Source organism: Ammodytes marinus, assembly GCF_949987685.1.
Source record: "Ammodytes marinus genome assembly, chromosome: 9".
Lineage (NCBI taxonomy): Eukaryota > Metazoa > Chordata > Actinopteri > Uranoscopiformes > Ammodytidae > Ammodytes > Ammodytes marinus.
This window is the reverse complement of record NC_137213.1, coordinates 25,827,162-25,850,072: the sequence shown is the minus strand read 5'-3', so window position 1 is coordinate 25,850,072 and position 22,911 is coordinate 25,827,162. Positions and strand designations below refer to the sequence as shown.

The window sequence follows — 22,911 nt, the reverse complement described above, 5'->3', positions numbered from 1 at the left end:
AAAAATAATACAGGAACCACAGGTGTAGAAACACTATTTTCACATACTTTTATTTCCACAGTTCTCCTCTAGCATTTTTTTTTACATTATTAATTATTTTTTTTACATAAGAACAGACTGTTATACACAGATATTGAAGCTGGGCAAAGGGGGTGAGGAAAGGAGACGAAAACCATACAAAATGGTGTCTACTCAAGCACAACAAAATCTATGTGTATAAAATTGTGTGGGTTGTTCCACTGTGGAGGCACCGACCTCTACCTCAATTCTTTTGTTTTAAATAGATTAATAAAAATACAATCTTTTAAATGGACCTTTTTTTAAAGTGTACTGCAAAATTAAAGAAAGATCTAGAGGCATGATGACTGGATCAATAATGTATGATGTCGATGGTCGCCTCGCGGTAAGGGAGAAGTTGTGGCCAGGTTCGGAGGTGGCGGTGTTGCCCCTCCCCCCAACAAAAAAAAAAGAAAACAAATTTTCTCTTTTAAAAATGGCACACAGCAACTAGCGCTGGCTACTTTTCACCAATACTTGTACACTCAACATGATCAACGACGGCACACATTAGGGGGTGGAGAAGAAAAAAAGAAAGGGAAAAAAAAATCAAGTTTTGTGTACTTTTCCATTGGTTCCCATTCGCCTGGTTTCAAAAACGTTTGCTGTAGTGCTTCCTTGTTAGACATGTTTTAGTGGATAGTGCTAAGGGAAAGGAAATACAGATGAAAGTGTGTGTTTGAAAGTTGAACGGGGAGGGGAGGGGGGGTTTAGAGAGCAGCGATGTGTGACAGTGGTAGGGAACGATCCGTTAAAACGCGTACAGGTCCGTGTGTAGAATGTCACGTGGATCGGCAGCAGAACCTCCTACAGTCTGCGGCCACAAACACACCACCACGACTTCTCTCCACTCATAAATACTCAATCTACCAATTACCTAGCTAGAACATTTTTTCACTCTTGCATAACACGGAGAGAGAACCACATACATACACACACACATACACAAACCACCTGTGTGTATCTTGAGTTGACAACTTCACAGTCCACTATGACCAAAAGTCTCCAGTGGGTGGCGCTCCACCAGACTGATCCGGTTTGAAGCAGCACAGGGAGGTAACTGGACATGATGAGGGGAACAGCCCTCCTGGAGTCACAGGGCTCGGGAATGTCGGTGTGCCATCTGTTTTGTTTTTTTGTCTGTTTTCATTTAAAAATAGTGTATCGTTTCAAATCACAGATCCATTGATTAACCTGGCTTGAGGTGGAAGCAGGGCCCCCCTTTTGTTCTGAAGAACCAAAATGGCCACCCGCTGCTTGAGTCATGGAGGCCAGTTTCCCCAACAGCCCCATTCCCACCAGCAGCAGAAGCGTGGTCTGCTCTGCTTTGCCTGCTAGCTAGCGGCGGGTTAAGCGGTTTATCTTGGACTTGGAGGCGCCATGCACAGAGTGGCCTGTGGGATATGTGGAGCGAGCCTGGAGCTAGAGGCGCCTGGGGCCCTGTCATCTGTTGGCTGGAAAGTAGTTTGGGTCCAGGTAGTTGTAGCCAGTGTTCTGGGGCAGGCAGTAGTCCCTGTCCAGGAAGGTGTCGGGCGCCTGCACCGGCTCCAAGTGGTGGTTCGGCTTGTGGGTCTCTGTCTTGAACAAGCTGAAAGGAAAGAGAGGGAACAGGGGAAATGGCTGTTTAAGAACCACAGTCTTGGCAGTGAAGGAAGAAGTGATAAATGTCACAGGAAAGAGCAGTTAAACAAATTTACTTCAGATCAAATCAATACTTGCTGACCAAACTGCATCTATATCTCTGTAAGATTCCACACAGCACATTTTCAGCGTGTCACAGTGCTTATAGTTAAGGCCTGTCTGATATGGATGTTTAAAACTATTGTTTGTGGTTTTGGGCGATACAAATACAATTGAATTAAAAACTAAATAAATAAATATATCCCACCTTTACCATTTACCACTTATGCATGTTGCATGTTTACTCTCACGGCAAAAGGTGAAGAAACTCACCAGTCGGAGCAGTTGGAGCAGAAATCGACCGAGTTGTCCTGCGGACAGTCCTGACAGTGCCATCGCACTCCCTGGATGGGGTCCATGCCACAGACGTCACACTGCACAGAACAACCACACAGACACACAACAGCTTTAGAACACCTTTCTGGAAAAGTATAAAACTAATAACTCATTTTTCACAGACCATTAGAAGAAAGTTTATTGTATGCTTATTTAAACTTTTCCCCTGTTGAGTAGCTTACTGTACAGTACCTCTGACTCTGGATGTGATTGTATTACCCCTGATTATTCAAGGGGAAGTGTTTATTTAGAAGCCTGGGTTAGGACTGGCCCGAATGCCATTTTTCAGGCTTCGACTATTCGTTGGTTTTTCTGAGCGAATATTCGGATATTCGTTCCAGAAAAACACACCATCAAACCAACATTAATAATGCCACTGAAACCGAGTGTGTGAGCCGAGACAGCAAGCTGCGTAGTTTGTTGATGCTTTAATAACTTTCGAACGGTAGTAAAGTCGGAGTCCTTACTTTTTCCCCTTGGATGCGAACAGCTGTTTTTCCGTTCCAAATCAGCTGTCCTCTGCGCCATCGTAACCCATACAAGAGCTTATCAATTCATCCAGGAACGTGCATCTTTTCGGGGATTTATAATTCCATATAAAGATCCAATATTGATAGTCTTTTGTGTCCATATTATATCCATTATTGACCGCCTATTCCCATGATGCAAGCAAGTCACGGTTGATGATGGCTGAATAGCAGCGCTGAATGTAAACAAGCAGCTGAGCTAAGCTAACGTTAGCATTACGCCAAGCATTACATTTCCTTCCGAAATCGCACTAATGTTGTGGTAGCCTATAGAGTTATTAGGAACACAATCTATTCTTCCTCCATCTCTCTCTCCCTCCTGCGCTTGGTGCCGCTTTTAGTTTGCCTCACTCTGGTAACATCACGTAGCCTACTACAGCTGATATCACCGGTTGCGCTTTGAAAGGGCACCGGCCAACTAGGTCAAAGTTCAAATAATTCGATGATATATTTTAAATGAACGTCTAATTTGTATTTTACAATTGTTTTATAACTTGTGTATCCAAATATTATTTTCTCACAAAATATACTGCAGTTTGAGCTACCTTTGCAAAAAGAAAAATGTAAAAAAAAAATAATAATAAAACACGAATATTCCGAATACTGAATTGAGCTCCGAATACTAATTTAACAAACGAATACTCGGATATTCGAATAATTCGGGCCAGCCCTAGCCTGGGTTTAATGATTTAACAGAAGAGTGCAAAGTCATCACCTTGAATCCTACATGCTGCACCCCGGCCTTCTCCTCATGGATCTCCTGCAGCGTTCTCTTCTTCAGTCGCTTCAGCTCTAACAGCTCTTTGTACTCCGGTAAACTCCTCAGCTCCACAGGTATGCCCTCCTCGTCCTGTGTGAGGGATAGACAAACACACACACGCACACACACAAATGTTAACACACAAAGAAAGAGACAGAGCAGATGATAGGCATCAAAACATCGCTACATGACTCCAGGGATCCCATCTGATAATGATATTCTCTGGATGTTTGCTGCCACTATTGATCAATCTAATGTTAGCTGAACAAGAGCAAAATATCCATAAACACCAATCTTTAGTTTGTTCTGTTAGGGCAGCAATGTCGCAGTAAGCAGAGATTGACTTTCCGCTGAAAACACATGAGACTGTCTCCTTCACAAAAGGCACCGAAAGCCTCGTTTCCACTGACCGGTGTGGTTCGGTATGGCACACATTTATTTGCGTTCCCGCAGCCGAAAGTTGCAAAGGGTACAAAAATAAGCGAACCGTGCCATAGCAATTTTTGTCACGCTTTTGTTGGGGTACCAGGCAGGAACAAAGGGGTGGAGCTAAACACTGCATAAGCCTCTGTGTGTAGTCACCTCGGCAAGATTGAAGAAATTTGTGTTAAGAGAAAAATGTCAGCACGCAGCTTTTTGGCGTTGGGTCGTGTGGCGTTTTTCCTCTTCATTTAATTAATCAGCAGGCTACACTGTGTCCCGCTGCTACAGTGACCTGACAGTTATGTAGCCGAAGCGGCCAGCACTGTTGAACGGCTCTGACCCATACACTGTATCGCTGCCCGGCATTTACCCCGGGTACCAAGTAAGACTACTGTCAGCAGTGGAAATGCAAGCCAGATCTAGGGTTACCGTGCCCTGCCGAACCGACAAAACAAATCTTTGACAGAAAATGGCTTTGTGAGAATCCTGCTAAGCCTGTGACACCTTTTGCCTTCAGAAAACATTCATTCCTTCCTGCAAACACGACCAGGGCAACAGACAACCCAGTGAAGTGAGAAATGATTGTGGCCCACGCTGGCAACACCTTTGTGACTTTGTGCTTCATACAGGCTGTGTCAGAGGTTTTGTTAACGCGCTGGTGGAGCCGGCAGCCTGTGTTCTCAGCAGGGCACGGTGACCCGCTTTTACTTAAAGGTTACTGCCTTCAAAAAGGGAGGAAAAGAAAATGTCAGAGCTTGGGTAAAGGCAAGCATCGGGAGTTGAACGGTTTAAATGCAAACAGTGTATATCTGGTCTGTTTGAACCAGTACACTATGCCCTGATGGAAGTGGTAGAAAAGAAAAAAAGAAGAAGTTACAGACGTCCATGATCAACGGTCAAACACAAAATTTATTCCAACGGTGTTAAAGAGGAGTTAACAGGGATGAAAAGGCCCAATCCCAATTCATCCCTTGGCCCTAACCCTTAATGTTTTTGTCGTTTCAAAATCTCATTTATATCAAAAAAGATAACTAGTCTCTAGTAGAGGTTAGATTCTCTGCCTAAGCAAGAGCACGGAGCACCCTGGGAGAGCAGATGTAATTGACATGGCAGGGAACATGGGCACAGTTGCTTACTTTGCAACTTTAACTAGTCAGTTATAAAACAAGCTCCCCAGAGGCACATAACATGCAGCTGTTCCCTATATTTATCTCACAGGTCACTGCTTACATGATAAGGCGAGGGTTAGACTGCGGATGATGAGAGAGAAGTGGAAGTGTGAGGTTGTGATTGGCTTAATTAAGCAGCAAAGTACAGCCGTCTGATCAGGGATCAGCGAGAACGAGAAAGTCGAGGGAATAGGGCCAATAAAGTGATAATCTTCAAGGACAGATACATGGGAGTTTAATGAGTTTAAAATGAACCAGACTTAAAAAGGTCGCCTTTAAAATCCAGTGTTAATACACAGCCTAGGCTTTGTAAACAGGCATGATGTAAGCAACGGTGGGCCCCCTTTGTTTACATACACTTTGTTTACATACCAATTTATTTAGGCTGTGTATTAAAAGTGGGGTTCTTTTTCAGCGCACACACAGTACGGACAGGACGCAGATTGTGAGGAGATTTCTACAAGAAGAGATTTTGACAACCAGCATTCTCCAGAGTGGCTGACTCTACTTTTACACATAGGAGTGAAAGCAGCATAGCTTCCAGTCATTGGTGTTCTGTGATGTAACAAAGGACTGACCGAGTCATCAGCAGAGGGGTCCTGCAGGCTGCTGTAATACGCCGCACGCTCATCGTCATCGTCCATGAAGACCGGAGGCTCGTAGGACGTCAGGAAAGTAGACGGCCGGTACAGGTGCTTGTTTAGGTGGTGCTGCCTCTTACTGGATGCCTGGGGAACATACACGTACAGTTACAAGGCAGGCAGCATCAAAATGGGTCCCTTTAAACATGTACCGTTTAATTTAATGTTTACTGTGTTTCTTCTAAGTAATAGGATAGCAACGCCTACAGATTTATTGATTGATTTTATTTAGTGGCCCATAACCATACTGAATTATATGACACCGATACAACACATTTCATCTAAAGCTTTCGGTCCAATATCCATAAACAACACATTCCATTTTGCGAGAGGAAATAAAAAGAGAAGCTATTGCAGCAGTTACATTATGACAATTTCTTATGAGGTGTCTAACAGTAGAACTAACATCTCGTACATTAAATAAAATGATTGCCAGTCAATACCCACAGAAATGAAAAGAAGCAATGTCACCTCCAGACAGAAAATGACTGATACAACGCCATCTTTCTTTTAGCCCATGCTTGTTCTAGAAATTCTGCTAACTAATTCTACTACTCACTAAAATTATAGCACTTTTACAGATCATTAAAAACAGGGTTGGGCAATATTAAGTGAAACCAATAGAATGATAAAAAAAACTATTCTTTCCAAAATTTGATATAGCTTCATGTGGGAAAGTATATATGTAAAATAGGGCTGCAACTAACGATTATTTTGATAATCGATTAATCTGTCGATTATTTTCTCGATTAATCGATTATTAATCGATTAGTGTTTTGGTCCGTAAAATGTCAGAAAATTGTGTAAAATGTTGATCAATTTTCCAAAGCCCATGTTGACGTCCTCAAATGTATCGTTATGTCCAAAACACACAGATATTTCAGTTTACTGTCATAATAGGATTTAAGAAACCAGAAAATATTCACATTTGAGAAGCTGAAATCAGAGAATTATATTTTATAAAAAATTACTCGAAACGATTAATCGATTATCAAAATAGTTGGCGATTATTTTAATAATCGATTAATAATCGATTTGTCGATTAATCATTGCAGCTCTAATGTAAAACAACACATTTTGTTCAAATGGCTTTGTTTAATGACATTAGTAACGCTGTATGGTTAAAGGGGGTTTAGTAAATACCTTTTTAGTGTACATGCACAGGTTGGGGGTTCTTCCAGGCACAGGGATACCAGCTTTTGTCAGTTTGATGAAGTACTTCTGAACCCTACTGGCGACCTGGAATGTTTCAACAGGAAAATGCGTTAATGATTTCCAACCGAGGAACAGCTGTTTCAAGTAATTGAGGTCAGGCCAATGTGTGACCCGGGCACCTGCAGGGGGTGCAGTGATCACACCGGTCGGTCTGTGCTTTGTAGGACTGCAGAGTGCACACTCTACTTGTAATAAAGGTTGCTCTGACTTGCACTTACTCAAAGGCTTTTTCCCACAGTAAGGTCACACAGATTTATCAATGTCAGAACATGCAAATTAAAACAAGTATACAAAGGCACGACCTGTTTGTTCTTTGACATTATTTCTGCTTATCTCACCAATACATTCTGTAATTTGTCGTCGAGTTTTTATAAAAAAAATTAATGCACAAATAACCCAAATGTTCTAAACGACAGAGTGTTAAAGCGGCTACGAGTAACATTTAAATATCTTTTAAACAGCCTCATGTTTCCTCTGATAATCATAAATTACCTTTAACAGCAAACGAGACCATCAGTGCAAAGAAAGACGTTTTTAAATAGTTTTTATTACTGCTTTTGGTCTGGTCGCACACCCAATCCGATTTTCGGTTCGCTCGTGCAGGCTCTATGGTCACATATCCGTATTGGTCGCAGATTTCAGTGTGGAGCAGCAACGCGATTTGAGAAGCCTATCCCTCCAGGTGAGGGAAGGGGAGCGGGAGCCTTGTTTGAGACAGTTATTTGTCGCCATAATGACTGATAACGGGGCTGAACCATCAAAGAAAAAATGCAATGAAGAAAAGCTAAAAGGGAGAGTGATATAGGCTACGGGCGGGACCAGGGCGTTGCCAAGCAACGTGCATACAATTTCACGAGAGCGAAACTAGACTGCAGTGTTTACTCCTAAATGAATGAGCGGTTGGTACTAACACAAAGTTTGCTTTGCTTCACCATCATCAGATAACCATTATCTGAAATAGTCATTATTTACAACAACATAAACACATTACCTCATCGTGATCCATACTAACTGCCGTCTCTCGTTCATTCGCTTTCTGTGAGGAGTCGGACACGTAATCTTTCAGCTCCGTGAGAGAGAGAGAGTAGTCATTGCAATCAGGTGTGACTGGCAGTGACTGGCATTAGTTGATGCAGTGTCAAAACCACTCTCACAGAGCCGAAAAGAGTCCTCACACTTTCAACACACGGACATGCACTATATTGCTCCCTTCTCAGTTCACACTCACGCGCCTGGCACGCGCTAGGAAACAGCTTTGCGACAGCGGGCGTCGTAAAAATACTACCGCTTTTGTCCAAAGGGGACGCCAACGTGCCATGTTAATCGTAGTGGCTTTAAGTGTGGACCAGACAAGCGTGCATTTGTTTCAGTGTAATCCAAACTGTCTTTCACCTGCTTTGCTGTTCGATTGCCAAGCTCGTCAGCTATCTTCTGCCATCTTTTGGACTCCACTTCCTCTGGAGGGAACTTTAAAAGACACTGCTCCAGTTTTTTCTATCACAATAGACAAAAGAACAGGGGAAAACCAGGTAAGGAAATGGGTTGTTAATAGAAAACATTGAAACTTCACAAAATCATTTCACAATATGATTTTCCTGTATATTTGAGAGATCGTTTTTGGAAAACAAAAATAACACCTGGAAAGAATCTAATAATGTCTATGTTCATTTTCACACTTCACATTTTAATTGAGTCATTCTGATGAAATACAGTGCAACATCTTACATCATACAACATACCTGTTCCTCCACGGTCCACAGCTGGTTAAATGTGTCGGACTTGTTTTGGTTACAAATCCTCCCCCTGATCATCTGTCAAGAGAACAAGAGTGACACGTTAGAAGACAAGCTCCACACAAAAATAACGGTCTCTCCACCATTTGAAGAGATCTGTGCATATGAACCGCCTGGAACGCTGAATCTGTCACTTTGACAAGACAAAGATGTGACTTGAGATGTGTCACTGGGGAGGGGGAAAGAAATTCCTCTGACTGACAAACAAAATCCTCTTAGAATTCAAAGAGTGTAATCCTGCGGAATGCAAATGTGCTTTCACAACACAAACAGGGATGGTTAAGGAGTTGTTTGCTCAGTGCTCAATGCTTTGCACTAACTAATCCCAATAATCAATTAAAAGTGCACCGTTACTGCCCATACAATGTGGGGGGGCGGGGGAAACACAAACACACACACACACACACACACACACACACACACACACACACACACACTCTTTTATCTTTGTTAGGACCCTCACTGACATAATGCATTCCCTAGCCCCTTACCTCAACTGGAAACAACAGTTACCCTAATCATAACCTTACTCTAACCTGAACTTTAAAACCAAGTCTTAACCCTTAAACAGCCCTTTGATGCCGTTTCCCAAAGTGCAGCCCTGCCAAAATGTCCTCACAAAGCTGGCTTCACAAGTACACAAACACACACTGCAGTGCTCACATAACAGATTGTTTCCCAGTATTTCATTAGTTCAGATGTGGCTACACCGTGGCGTTAAGTGTAGCTGGTGAGTCACCGATTTCCTGCATTTTGGCCTAAAAATCATCATCAGGATATTATCCTTTCACACGGCCCGACTCACTCCGACCTCATCTCCCCCATTCTAACACCTCGGCAGAGTAAAGCAGGCAGCACAAAAGATGGTATCTATGGAAACATGAGCAGCTGGCCTCTCAAACACCTAAGATTACATTTTATTCTTGGACTGTGTGTGCATATGTGTGTGTGTCCGTGTGTGTGTGTGTTATTTTAGTACAGAGGTAGAGTGATACCTGGGATTGGCTTCCATTCTCAAGAGAGTCACTGGTTGGCAGAGAGGAGTACATGGTGGAGGATTCTCCTTCCTTCTTGAGTTCAACTGGACTTTTTGGTCGATCGGGCAAACCTGCAAGGAGAAAATGAGCAGAATTAGTATTTTTAACTGGCATTAAAATCTGTGATTATTTTTATTTATATTTTAAAACATACACACACCATGATAAAGACAAATAAAATGTATTCATGCCTTGGTCAAAGATCAGCTTTAACTGCCTAGTTTTCCGTTTCTTGTCGCAGAACTCTCTGGCAAAGTCCCCGAGGCCTGAGGTGTACTGTTCCCATGCAATGTCAGGGAGCTGGACGACCCGCTGAGGACACGGCAAAGCCAGATTCACCTGAGGGTCACCAGAAAATGTCAAAATACATTAACAAATGAACTCATGACTTCCATAAACCAAACTGCAACAAGGTTAGATATGTGATATCATATGAGAAAACAACTTTGATGTTTTGGGGCATTTTCTACTTTTGTCGGAGATGCCTCTACGTTTTGATAACTTTGTAATTTGTGCTTTTATAACCCTGCTTTTCAGTCCAATCATTGCTTAACATGACTCAAGGTGGCACATATTACTTGCATTTTTCCATATAAATCCCTTAAAATGTGGAGTCAGCGATTCTGCTCTTGTATTGACATTTTCAGGACTGCACAAATGTATGATTTCATTCAGCTTCATATTGTATCAAATAAGTCTCAAGTAGTCTCAAAAAATCCACAGTACAAAATGTGGACAGTGTGCACATACTGGCCCCGTTGTGAACAAGCGAAAAACAAACACTTACTCATGCAGCAGAAAAGGAGAACTCATCTGCACACTGAATTCTCCAAGCTCCAAAATATTTATTCAAGCAATTTTTCAACCAGCAGAGTAATCCTCAGGCAAAAACCAAGAACAAGATCTTATGTTGTAGGGAATTTGATGCAGAGTTAATGACTACATATTAACATAAATATATGCACTCAGTGGCCACTTTATATCTGTACTATATAATCCAGGACTGAAAAACAGGCCTGCAACAACATCAGTCTCTACAAATCTCAATTTTTTTTGTAAATGTGTCATTTGTAAATGTAATTACATGTTTCGTATTGGGGTCATAGTTAAATGTGGTGTTGTACTGGACTATATTAAAAATCTGAACATTTTGTCCTCCTCCACCATCACTAACTAAGATTTCAATGCTTCAACTGAGTCATATGACAGAAGAATCATCGCCTATATGACAATGTCAACAAAAAACAAACATTAGGATAGACTAGCATAGCATTAGATTGTACAGGTTGCCCTAATAAAGTGGCCGGTGAGTGCAGTTATTACACAAGGACACACTAATTGGTTTGTTTGTCACCTGTTTCTGCAGCTGCTCCACAAAGCTGATGGGGTCGGTGAGCGCCTCCCTCTGTTGCCGCGCCAACGTCTCCAGGTCCAGGATGGCCTGCGTGCGTTGGGCCTCGAGGACTCCGATGGTCTGCAGCAGCCTCTGATAACTGACACGGAGGAGACACAGGTAAGACAACAATGGAAGTAAAGGAGAGCTTACATTATTAAACCCGACAGTTGCAATGCTGCAGTGCATCACACTTTTAGACCAAACAGACCATGTATTATTCAACCATGGTGCTGAGGGCCTAAACACTTGCACAAGATATGAACCGTTATCTAAACCTTTCACCCTTTTTTGCTAAATAACGCATTTGCAGGCATTTGGCTGTGCTATAAATCTCAGCACTCTCTGGAAGTAATGCCAGCTGCCCTGGAGAGTACCCAAAACCTTTAGAGTTACTTTTTATAGTGTCAAGAACTGCAGCTAGTAAAAAAAAAGTGCCTATGGTAAGAACAAATACACATCTGATGTGTAAAACCAGATCTCTAAAAAACACTTTTCTGATCTGTAACTGTGTACATCACTCAGATTTTACAGCAATATAAAAACCTTTGCAATAAAAACACTTGGGATTTGCAGTGCTCGAGGAGCCGACCTTCCACTCACACCCTCTGGGGCGACTGCAAACTGAGCTGTCAGTGACTAAAGTGCAGTACTGACTCCAGAGGCTCTACAGACAGTGTGAGCAAGAGCCGGAGGAATCGACATAAATGTGGCAGCTTCCTACACGGCCATAAGCCTAATGCAGGTGCTCAGTGAAGCAGAGTGGATCAATCTCCTCTTAACAGGACGTGAATGAAAATCAATGCACAGGACACAATTTATTCAGCTGTTGGTGGTTTAAAAATCCCACAAGCAAAACGAGTCAACTGTGTTTAACCTCAAGTCCCTTCATTAGTTACAGATAGCATCTTTTTAAACTCTGCTGAGCTTGTACAGTGTCAGCGACTTCTGTGCTTCACTGCAGTGTGTAAACATATCGACAGTAAACTGTCTTCTTGTTTGTAGATTACTTTCTTATTCCTTCTTTTAGACTCTTTATAAAAACTTTCATTGTAACTGTAACTTGTATTATGCATTTGTAATGTGTTTTTGCTGTAGCGTTGGTGCAGTGAACCATATCAGTCCGCAAATCCGCAGTGAAACAGTAACTCCACAATTGAACAGATTTTGTGAAAAGCCGTTTTTCTGCTGGCTCCCTATGAAACAGCACAAGGCTGACTTCTGTTACAGCTACGTCTCTTCCAAACTCCTTAAAATGACTGCACTGACCGCCATCTCCATCGGGTATTAGACAAACTATGCACAAGACGTTGAGACCGCCCCTGCCCGCTGCGCTTTCTCTCTGCCCAGCCCCGCTCGCCTCTCCATTGAGAATGCATTAGTTGGCGCAACATTTTTGAATTATTTTCTGCCTCCTTATGGTATAAAAATCAGCTGTTCGGTTTCTTTGTCTTGGTATTGTTGGAACTGTCTGTCACTGACTGAATGTCTGGCTAATTATCTATAGACTACATGTAGGCCTACTAACGTTAACAGAATGTAACTTTTTTTTTTCCTCTAATTTGTACTCTTACTTCAGTCATGTATTTTTTGGGCTTTCCAGTCGACTCCGTCGGGACTTCTTTCGGCTATATCAATACAATGTATCAACACAACTGGCGAAAAATTCTCGTCTCTGGGCTCGCGCTCGGCCGTTTCAGATGGTAGGCGACTTTCCGCTCGCGCTGTCAGCTGGCCGCGCGGCTTCGCGTTGGGCTCCCCGTGTGAAGTGACGGGCGGAGGATCCCACGAGCGCGCGCATGCGTTTGACGAGCAGCACGGAAGCGAAAGTTCAAAGGGAGTGCGCCCGCTTGTTGTGCCGCCTGACAGAACGCTGCACCTTCTCTCTGCCCGCTCGCTTCTCCATCTCTCTGCCCGCTCGCCTCTCCATTGAATGTATAAGCAGCCGCGACAAGGACTCCCGTGTGCAACGGCCATGGCCGGCCATCGGACCCCCCCCCCCCAAAAAATATTTTCTCAACGGATCTCCACGAATCACACAAGTGGCCAATTTTGTTTTCAAAAAGGTGAATTTCACCGAAAGGTGACGAGTTTGCATGCCTGAAGTACTTCATACAACCCAACTTCAAAAATACAGAATTATCACTTGAACATTAGGTGGGCACATCTTCCAAGCCCTAAGGGGTTTATTTTGTCCCAATTGTGCATTACTGTATGCATATTTTAATTTCTGTTATTGTAATGTTGTTTATTTTACACAATAAATAAATGAAATAAAAATGCAAAAAGTAAATCTGTCACTGCAGCAGTGGCACCAAAATGTACTAGTGCACATTTCCTGTTGATTCAAGTGTAAGTGCTCTGCAAAAGAAAGCAGCGTGCATGCTGACATCCTCAGATGAACAGATGATCTGTGTATTCATCTGATTTTGGTGAAATGAGGTCTTGGCTCTGACTCTCAGCCTTCTGTACTCCGGCCAGGTGTCAGGCCTGGTGCTCCATTGCCACCTGCTGGGCCGAGGTCCGCTGACCAACACTGGAGCCAAATGAAAAGCTGGCCCGGATAACAGCTAAGGCCCTATCATATCTATGATAATGAAAATGCTTTTTGTCAATTACACCTTTGGTTTTTTTCAGCGCACACTCGTTCTGATGATGAAATTAGAATAAAAAGTAAAAAAGAGAATTCTGAAAAAAAAAAAAAAAAAAAAATCTAAATTTGGAGAAAAAAAATTACGGATTTCATAGCACCCTAAAGAGTATTACCATATTAATGCCATTCCTGATAATCACGGATAGGAGGTTTCTTTTTACAATTTTAACATGATGTAGGAAGAGGGAACTGTGTCAAAACAGACAAAGCAGTAAGATACAAACACAAGCTGTTCTGTATCACTCATTTTGTCAATTCTGCATATTCAGCATCTCCTTAATGCCTAGTCATGTTCCCATTAAAATGACTTTTCCCTGTATTGATTTGAGCCTTCAAAATTCTCCTCAGTCAGCACAACCTCAAACTTGGGATGTCACAGAAACGTGAATTACGTTGTAACACGAGACCAGTGAAATCTTACTCTTAAGCCAAATGTAAAACATTCACCAATACTGGTCTCTCAGCTGATGATGAATCTAACCTAACCCTTAAAGCCCTCTGCCCCTCCTCCTATGAAGAGGCATCATGAATCAGCTGATCTGCCAGAGTGCAGTTAGCAGTGCCTGACTGAGCTCAGCACGAGACCTGTCAACCAACATAAACGTCTTATCTTGCATGACAACAACCCTAGGAACACCTAGGAACACCGCCCGACACGGAGAAATCCATTTAATCTGAAACAACTCATCTTCACTGAGACACACACTCACGCAATCAGCAGAGTAAATGTACCATCCAATCAGGGAATTGGCAGCTCATTCACACAATAACAACACTAGATGAGAGGTGGAAATTAAACGCCAAACTGTGTGAAAACCTAAACAATAAGACAGGAGCGTAAGTAAGATGCTCTCCGATATTACATTACCATAATATCTAGGAAAAGACTACAATAATAACGGAGATAATTTAACATTCTGTCTCTGTGTTAGTGGTGCAAAAACACAGACTCACTTATAAGCAAATTCAATGTTTCCTTTGGGAAGTAAGGTATGGGAGTGTCTGCTAACCAAAAAGGCTTTTTATTCACATGAAAATTATTTAAGTTTCATGTTGGTATCGCCACATGTTTGTATAAATTAAACTCAGTTCCGTTTTAATTAACCCTCTAAGTTAACAGCCCTTTTTAGAGTTCACTGTATTCTACTGTATACAGACCACTTCTGGTGCAACTATAGTGAAGCAACATTTTAAAATCTGCAGGTGGCTTTTTTGATGTATTCATTAAGAATTTTTTCTGCAAACGGTATGGTGGAAAATTCTCTCTTTTTTTTTTTAATATCCATGTACAGTACCGTGTGGACACGGCCTCAAATGCATCTCTGTTGCATTCAAAACCAAAGACCAGAAGTAACGCAATGATCACAGACCACAGATATCAAAATGTGTGAGAGCTACATCAACAAAAGGAGAGCGAGAGAGAGAGAGCAGAATCCCCGCGGAGCTCCCACATACTCTTTGTTGTGTTTGAGAGCCAGGTGGTCCGACTCAAAGTAATAAACGTCTGGCTCCTCCTCCTCCTCCTCCTCTTCCTCCTCCTCTAACTCCTCTTCTTTCATTGCGACCTGGGCCAGTGTAAGCTCCGTGCCCCCCACAGGCAGAATGTCCTCACCACCTGCCCCGTCATTGGGACCCACAGAGAGCGGCCTCTCACTACTAGTCGGGCCAACAACATAGTCTGACGAACAAGGTACCTCCTCCTCCTCCATCCCAACCACCACCTCCCCCTCTTCCCTCAAGGGGCCATTGTCTCTGGGAGGGGAGCCAAGCCTGGAGCAGGAGGCCTTGCCACCAGTGGCCGCCCTCCTGGGTGAAGTCCGCAGGGTGTATCTGTGTTCATAGAGCTCCGTGAAAGAGGGGGGCGTGCTGGGTATCGAAGGGGGGCATCCTGGCTCTGTGGGGGAGGGGGTGGTTGTCAGCGGGGGTGTAGTTTCTCCTGAGTTGCTGTTGTTGTTGATTGGACTACAGTTCATGTTGGATGTGGTGGTGGTAGAGGAGGTGGAGGCAGCAGCAGCTTCCTGGTGCACTGGCGTTAATGGCTGTCCGTTGGTATCAATGTCAGTCTCTATCACCTGCTCCTCGTAGGATAGACATAGCGGGTCGCCCACCACGTCGACCTCCACCTCTTCCACCTGCTCCTTAGCCACTATTAACTCAGGTACAGTGTCCTCGAATGTAGGCGCGGTAGCAGGCGAAGCTGGCGATTCCCCTGAGCCAGAGACCTCCATCGGCAAAGGGACAGAGTTTCTACAAGGCACGGCGGGGTTCGGGGACGAGGGAGCGCCCGTCGTCTGACTACCGTTGAGCAGCGACGGGCAGTTGGTGGTGCTAGGGTTTGGGTTCGCACCAGGCTCTTCAGTGGGTGTGCTAGGCTCCTCAGCTTTATTCTCTCCGAGTCCGTTAGAAGCTTTGTGAGAGTTCGAGGGCTCGGTTGCCCCGTCACACTCCAGGTGACCATCCTGATCCTCCACCTTTACCTCGACGTCCACTCTACTGAGGACAGGCGAGGCGGGAGACGTGTGAGAAGCAGAGGTTTGGCTGGGAAACTCTTCACAACTGTTGTTTTCCTCGGGAACAGAGGCGGGACTTTCGGGTTTCAGAAGTTCCGGGTCGTCCTCGTCGTGTCCCTGAGAATCTCCAGAGCGGGAGCAACGCTTGGCCCTTTTGTTTTGAGGACAGGGGTCCCGCAGCCCCTTCCCTAGATCACAGTTCTCAGATTTCTCGGGACTAATGTCTTTTTCTAAACAGGACCCGCCCCGCTTCCTGGAGCCGGTCCATTGCTCCGTCTCAGCTGGAGAAGAATTTGAGTCTGTAACCTTTGACTGCAACGAGTCCGGCTGCTGGCCGTCTGAATTTGTGTCCTGCCTTGTATCGTGCTTGGTGTCGTTTTTAGCGCCCTGTTTCGACTCATGCCTAACGTCTTGCTTCGGCGACTCCTGCTTAAAGTCTTGTTTGGAGTCCGGTCTGGACTCCTGCTTTCCGTCCTGTTTGGAGTCCTGCTTCTTCTTGGGTGAGCGGGCCCTCGGTAGCGGAGACACAGAGGTCTCCTCCGGCGGGGCGATGCTGCGGTTCCTGAGGGTTCGACCACAAAAGTTCTCGTCCAATCCATTGAGCCCCACTGACGACCTTGTGACGCGCGAGGAACGGGACGCGGCCATACTACGGCGGGGGCCTACAGTCTCCTCATCCTGGTGCGGTCTCCTCTGCAGCAGAAAGCGGGAACCTGCAAAAAAACACACAAACACATACATGCACAACATTAAGTAGGGCTGTACTAAAAAAGCAATACTGTCATATTTATTTTCGTGATATATGTATCGTATCCTGAAGTCCTTGCCTAAACCATGCCGTATCATTAAGTCAAAATAATCCCTGCAAACCTTTACAGCTCACATATGTTACATTATTGTACTACCTTTGCAACGGTTCTAGGTTTGATTGGTTTCACTGGCCAGCCAAGTATAAATGGTACCCGAGGGTGATTCAGACAAATGTGTTCACCAAAAGGCCTTTGTTAAATACCGCTTCTCAGCTCCAAACAGAGAGGTATTGATTTCTACTGTCATTGTAGCTAAGCAACACCTTCTGTCCACAGGCACTAGATGTATGATCCCTGGACTGTACAAAGGCAAATACATCCAAGAAAGATTGTATACATGCAGGAGATGAAACAGAAAACAATGAGATTAGATCTTCCATTTAGCCTACATAACCATTCAGTCTCCTTTGAAACCTCACAAATGTCACAGCTTTGAGGCTCATCCGTATGCGTTTGGTAACTCAAGGGATACAAGGTGACAACAAGCCTTTTAAATGATGAAAAAGCCCACAAAAGATGGCTAGTAGATAACTAACAAAAAGGTGAACTACCTCCATTTAAGATAAATCGAATAAACAAGGCATCATACAGTAGGAGTATGTTAGTCTCAGTGAGGGGATATTTGTTTCTTCCTTTCAGAGATGACTGATTATTCTGTCACACAGAGTAAATATATGTTTTAACGGTCGACTGATTTCTGACACAGACGCACTGTAATTCTCACACCCAATTCGGAGGAGATAACACTGCAAACGTGGTACTGTCATTGCAAACTGTAGGTCGTTTATCTCTTTATAACAGTTGTGCCAGTCGACAAACAGGCTGCGATTCTTCCACAATTTATCAGAATGTTAAAAAAAATGTAAATGCTCTGACAAGAAGAATCCAACACAAAGCTTACAGGCTTATAGTAGAACCATAGAGGCTTAGGACGTGAGGTTTTAACTTCCTGACACAGTTTATAAAAGGCACAAAGCCTTCCAAAAATCATTGTGTGTTGCCTGAGGTATCCCGCTGATGAAGTATATTGCTGTGAATAGGAACAGAAATGCTGGTTTACAGTGTGAAATCAAATTAATGCTACCGGGCACAAATTAAGTAGTCATCTTGGATGTCTTAATCAAGACAGAGACACTTCAAATGTAATCCAGGTCAGACAATCATAATTTCACCCATAAACACATTTAATATAATCACCTTTATCTCACATTAAGGTGTTTTTTTTAGGCATGCATAACTTGATTTCCAGGTCTGCTCATCAACATATATACATAAATGCATACAGCCAGCTTTTATTCTGGTTTCCCTCAGTATTTTGATTTAGCACATAGCAAAAGTCATGGAGTGAACACAATAGCAAAGTAGCTTTCATATTACATACGACTCCAGTAATAGTGTTTACATTACAAGTGGTTTAGAAACTCTTCAATGTTCCGAACAATAAACAACTTATTGGAATCTACGGAAAATTTTAAAAGCAAACCCCAAACATACGGATTACAACCAAGTGCTGTTTTTATGTTATGATTACTAATACATGTAGGGAAGAAGAGCAAGAGCCTTTAGTAAAAAAAAAACGCATTTCTGGATGTATAGCTCTGAGATTCAGATATGTGTAACGCAAGCTGAGTCCCCGAGGAGAATTCATTCACTCCCTAATTCCCAAGAACATTCACAAACACAGTTGACATTGAAGTATCCTCTATCTCTCATGGCACAAAATAATAAATCTTACTCGAGACCGATAAAAACAAAACAAGACTTGGTAAAGGTCATATTGAAGTGATATTCAGAGGGACATGATCTCACATGGTGGTGTCCTTTAGCACAATATGAGACATGGTCAAAGTCTCCCATTCATTGTAAAGGAGAAAGATTATTACTTTAATTAACATTGTGGACGTGGCGTTTGTTTACATTCATTCCAAGTGCATCAATCTGTGTGTTGGCCTGTGTCAAAGCTGATTAAAAAGCTTCTTGTTGCCATTCCTGGGACAGTCCCTCCCTTTTCCTGCACTGTCCTAAAACAGCAACATTAAAAGCCAGAGGCTACCCTAGCAACAGATACATTTTGGTCATACTTCTTCAGGGAGCTAACATATTAGCCACCTGGAACAAGCCCTACCACATGCACATGTTACTCACACTCTGCTGGAGCCTCCAGATGAGATAGCTAATGTGATTTGTCCATGCATAAAATAAGAGAAAGACAGACAGAAAGGGAGGGGAGAGCGTTTATTCAGACCGAGCACTCACCCTTGGACACAAATCGACAAAACTAATTAAGCCTCCTCCTCTGACCAGCTAGAAAACTACTTCAAAATTATCCAGGTAACAGTTTAGATGAATATCTATATGAAAAGGTGCAGACAGTTCCTTTGTTACCAATAGTTAACGCATTGATGGCATAACTGCCAAAGCCTCAAGTAATTATATAATAATCTAATGCTGCTTTCATGTGCCTGTTGGAAAAATCTGAATTCAAGTTTTGCACCCATGAAAGAGTATAAATAAAGTTGTAATTACGTGTTAAACGATATATGTATTACTTGCTTATTATTCATAATGTATGAATTATATACTTACTGATATCACTTGCGAATAATGGAATGTCGCAATAAAAATTAAAGTGGTGAGGGAGAGAGAGAATTTAGGATAGCTTGTGTTTGTTTCCAATTCAAGAACATTCGTTATGAGCGCCAATCATCAACACACTCCTTAAATGACTGGGTTCTCCGAAAAGTAAAACACACTGTGAATATTACAATAGATACTCTCGGCCAGTGGTTCCAAATCTAGAAAGGATCATTCCGAGGGCTTAAAATAGTATTAAAAAAAGAGTTATAAATACAATAAACATGTTTCTGCAACATAAAATATATGATTTATTTCTGGCTTTTCCTCAATAGTTATTATTTCTTGTAAAACACAGTATACTTTCAACACACTTGAGCCCAAGAAGTGCTTCAAATAAAATAAAATTCTCATATGGATAAAGCCTCCTTTGATTGAACTGCCTGTAAGTCATGTCAACACACTAAATGCCATAATGTCTGATCTAGGACGGTGGTCACAAGTAGACAATGCTTTGTTTATGTGGTCAAAAGCCATTAAGGTTGGGAGGCACTGCTGTAGAGCAGAGACCAGCATGTGATTTATAGTCACTCTCTGCTGTTGGCGGGTATATGCAAAGCTCAGTTACCCACATGAATGATCCAAAGAGAAATGTTATGTTTGTGGGTATCTTTAGTGTCATATATAAACATTTAACTGTGATAACTTCTATGGAATGACAGGGAGAATACTAACATATTAAACTAAACTATCCCTATCTTTGTTAAGGCACATCTACAGCACATTCCTGACTTGTCAATACTGAAACATCGATAAACTCATTGACAAATGAAACAACTATTGGTATAATGCAATGTTAATTCATTTATTATAACATAGCAGCCTTTTCAAATTCTGAACCACCCCCTATTGATATTGAAGCTGCCAGTGTCAGCCTGAACTTAGATTTTAAATTGTGTAATTGTATGTTTACTTTCTGTGTTCTACATTCATGGCTGACAGGGAAACACATTCCAAAGTTGGGGGTCACATAACTATATTTAATGAAATTAGTTAAAAGCCAGTCACACTAGGCAGCAACCTCATGAAGTCTTATAAATACAACATTATCAACCTGAAGCAGTGCAGCCTGTTTGACAGCTTTAGCAAAAGAGCAGCAATGTAACTTAATCTGCCAAACAGTCATCATAAAATGACTGCTGAATCTTTCCATGAGATGTCCTTATTTTAAGCATCAAATTATCTAGCATCTAAAATCACAAGAGTATCGATATGTGTTAGTATATATAGGATATCACTTTGTGTCAGTATCATTTAAACCCTACTCATCCATAGTAGCCACCTGATACTGACAAGGTTGAAAAAGAACAACCTTAACTCACAGGACACAGTTCAACGAGTCATTATTAAAGTGTCAAAGCCAGGAAATGTTATCATCAGTCAGTGCAGCTAGCTAGACGTGACCCATGTGTGACTGACTCTCAATCAAACCACTTCCTGTTCTTAACCAAAAGCGCGTGTTTGGTTGTGAACTTATGTCAACACGTGCTAATGTCATTACTGTTATCGTGACAAAACCAAGACGTACAGATGGGACATAAGCTAAATACTGGTTTCATTGAGGCTGTGAACTCCAGCTGTGCATAAGTAAACACACACTATCATTAGCTTAAATGTGAAGGCTATTGGTTAGTTTAGACTAGAGTGAAATGTGATGGTTTATGGTAAACAAATTTAGCTTTGTAACGCTTTACCGTCAGTGTTTGCCTGCTGTTGACCTGTAGTTCAACACTTCCACGGAGGCCTAGTGACTACGAAAAAATCCACGGAGTTGTGTCGGGAAACACGCCGATGAGAATTGCTCAAATCCCAAACATACGCGAGCTCAATATGGACAAAGTTGGGGGGGCGAGAGGATGAGATTAAACTAAACGGGACTAGACAACGGTGCATGTGCACGTGCAGCCGGTTTTATTTAACGAAACTTTACAGCAGGTGCATTCTTTAAAGTCCACTAATAAAACTTAAAAACGGGCATACAATTAACCCAGTTGGCGACAAGCTGAGCGTTTTTTGAGCTAACTAACTTGCCCGTTAGCTCTCGAGGCTAAATTTAAAGAGACACCAAACTACAGACTGTTGCACCTGTGAAATTTAAAACAGCATTTTGACCACTTCCTATGACACCCAATGAACACGTACACTGCAAAATAACTAAGCTAATGTATTTACTTTCCTGTGAATGTTTAGTTTTCCTGTTAACTGCATCGTGGCGAGTTTAGCTGTAGCAGCGTTAGCTCACCAAGCAATTTACTGATACAGGCGTTCAAGTCCACTAATACAACATATACTAATGCAGGTAATCTCTACTAAGATTGCGTTTAACATGGGTTTACATACAAACTAAAGCGCACAGACTGAGGCAGTGTGGTTATGAACCGAGGAGCGGCTTGGTTAGCCTGTTAGCGGCTAATGCTAGTAGCCGCATATTAGCTGATTGTTCCGCGCATAACTTTGCCGATGTATGTGTGTACTTCCAACAACGCCGCTCATAGAGGTTTTTTCACACTGAGACCAATACGTCCAGCAGTTTTTCATTCGCTGCACCACAAGCTCTTGAAACTGGACGTACACTTCTAAAATAGCGTTTGTAGCTGGAGAATTACACATACCTCACTTCCGTAAATCTGCTGCACGCTCGGCCGCAGCCATGTTTTCACTCTGCTCCCGGGGTGTGTGAGCATATTCAACCGCGCTCGTCAAAATGCAACACTAAACTGTACATTTTTACACTCCAGCAAAGAGCGCAATCGGTCAAACACACCGAGGTCACCCTGTCTTATTAATTATGTTTATTTACACTTGTTATGCAGCCCGTTACTGTTGACTTTTCCACAATTGACTTTTCTTTTCCTTTTTCTAATTTAGCCACCCACCCCCTTCTTTCTCAACCCATCTATATTATAAGTATGCTAATGAGTTTAGTTTATTATAGCCTCTTTTCCAGAGGTATAAAATCTACTCAGTGGGTCACAATAATAAAATGTTAAAAATAACACCTTGTAAACATGCAAACATAAGCAACAAGGTAAGAAGAAGTTAACCCTTTCATACATAGCCTAGTGGTCACTAGTGTTCAGATAATAAAAAGCGGTTTGCTCTGTTTATACCATACTGTATAGGTTTATACATTGGGGTTTTGATGGTATAGTTGTACATAAGACACCACAGATGATTTAAGGCCTATATTAATATTACTTTATATCGCATTTTATAGTTTTTTCACATTGTAATTCATGCAGACCATGATCTAATTAACTACATTGTTCTAGGG

General features: G+C 42.4%; 1 protein-coding gene across 1 annotated transcript; it reads right to left on the bottom strand.

Annotated features, from left to right (window-relative positions):
* Positions 1–34: 34 nt before the first annotated feature.
* On the bottom strand, positions 35–22,363 carry zzz3 (zinc finger, ZZ-type containing 3). Its single transcript, XM_080033475.1, has 12 exons — positions 22,250–22,363; positions 15,140–16,907; positions 10,993–11,131; positions 9,830–9,977; positions 9,597–9,709; positions 8,548–8,619; positions 8,201–8,302; positions 6,737–6,832; positions 5,531–5,680; positions 3,316–3,450; positions 2,011–2,111; positions 35–1,645 (listed from the first exon to the last, which is right to left on the bottom strand). Exons 2-12 carry the CDS (start codon positions 16,840–16,842, stop codon positions 1,501–1,503), a joined length of 2,904 nt encoding a protein of 967 aa, XP_079889601.1. The 5' UTR covers positions 16,843–16,907; positions 22,250–22,363; the 3' UTR covers positions 35–1,500.
* Positions 22,364–22,911: the final 548 nt, after the last annotated feature.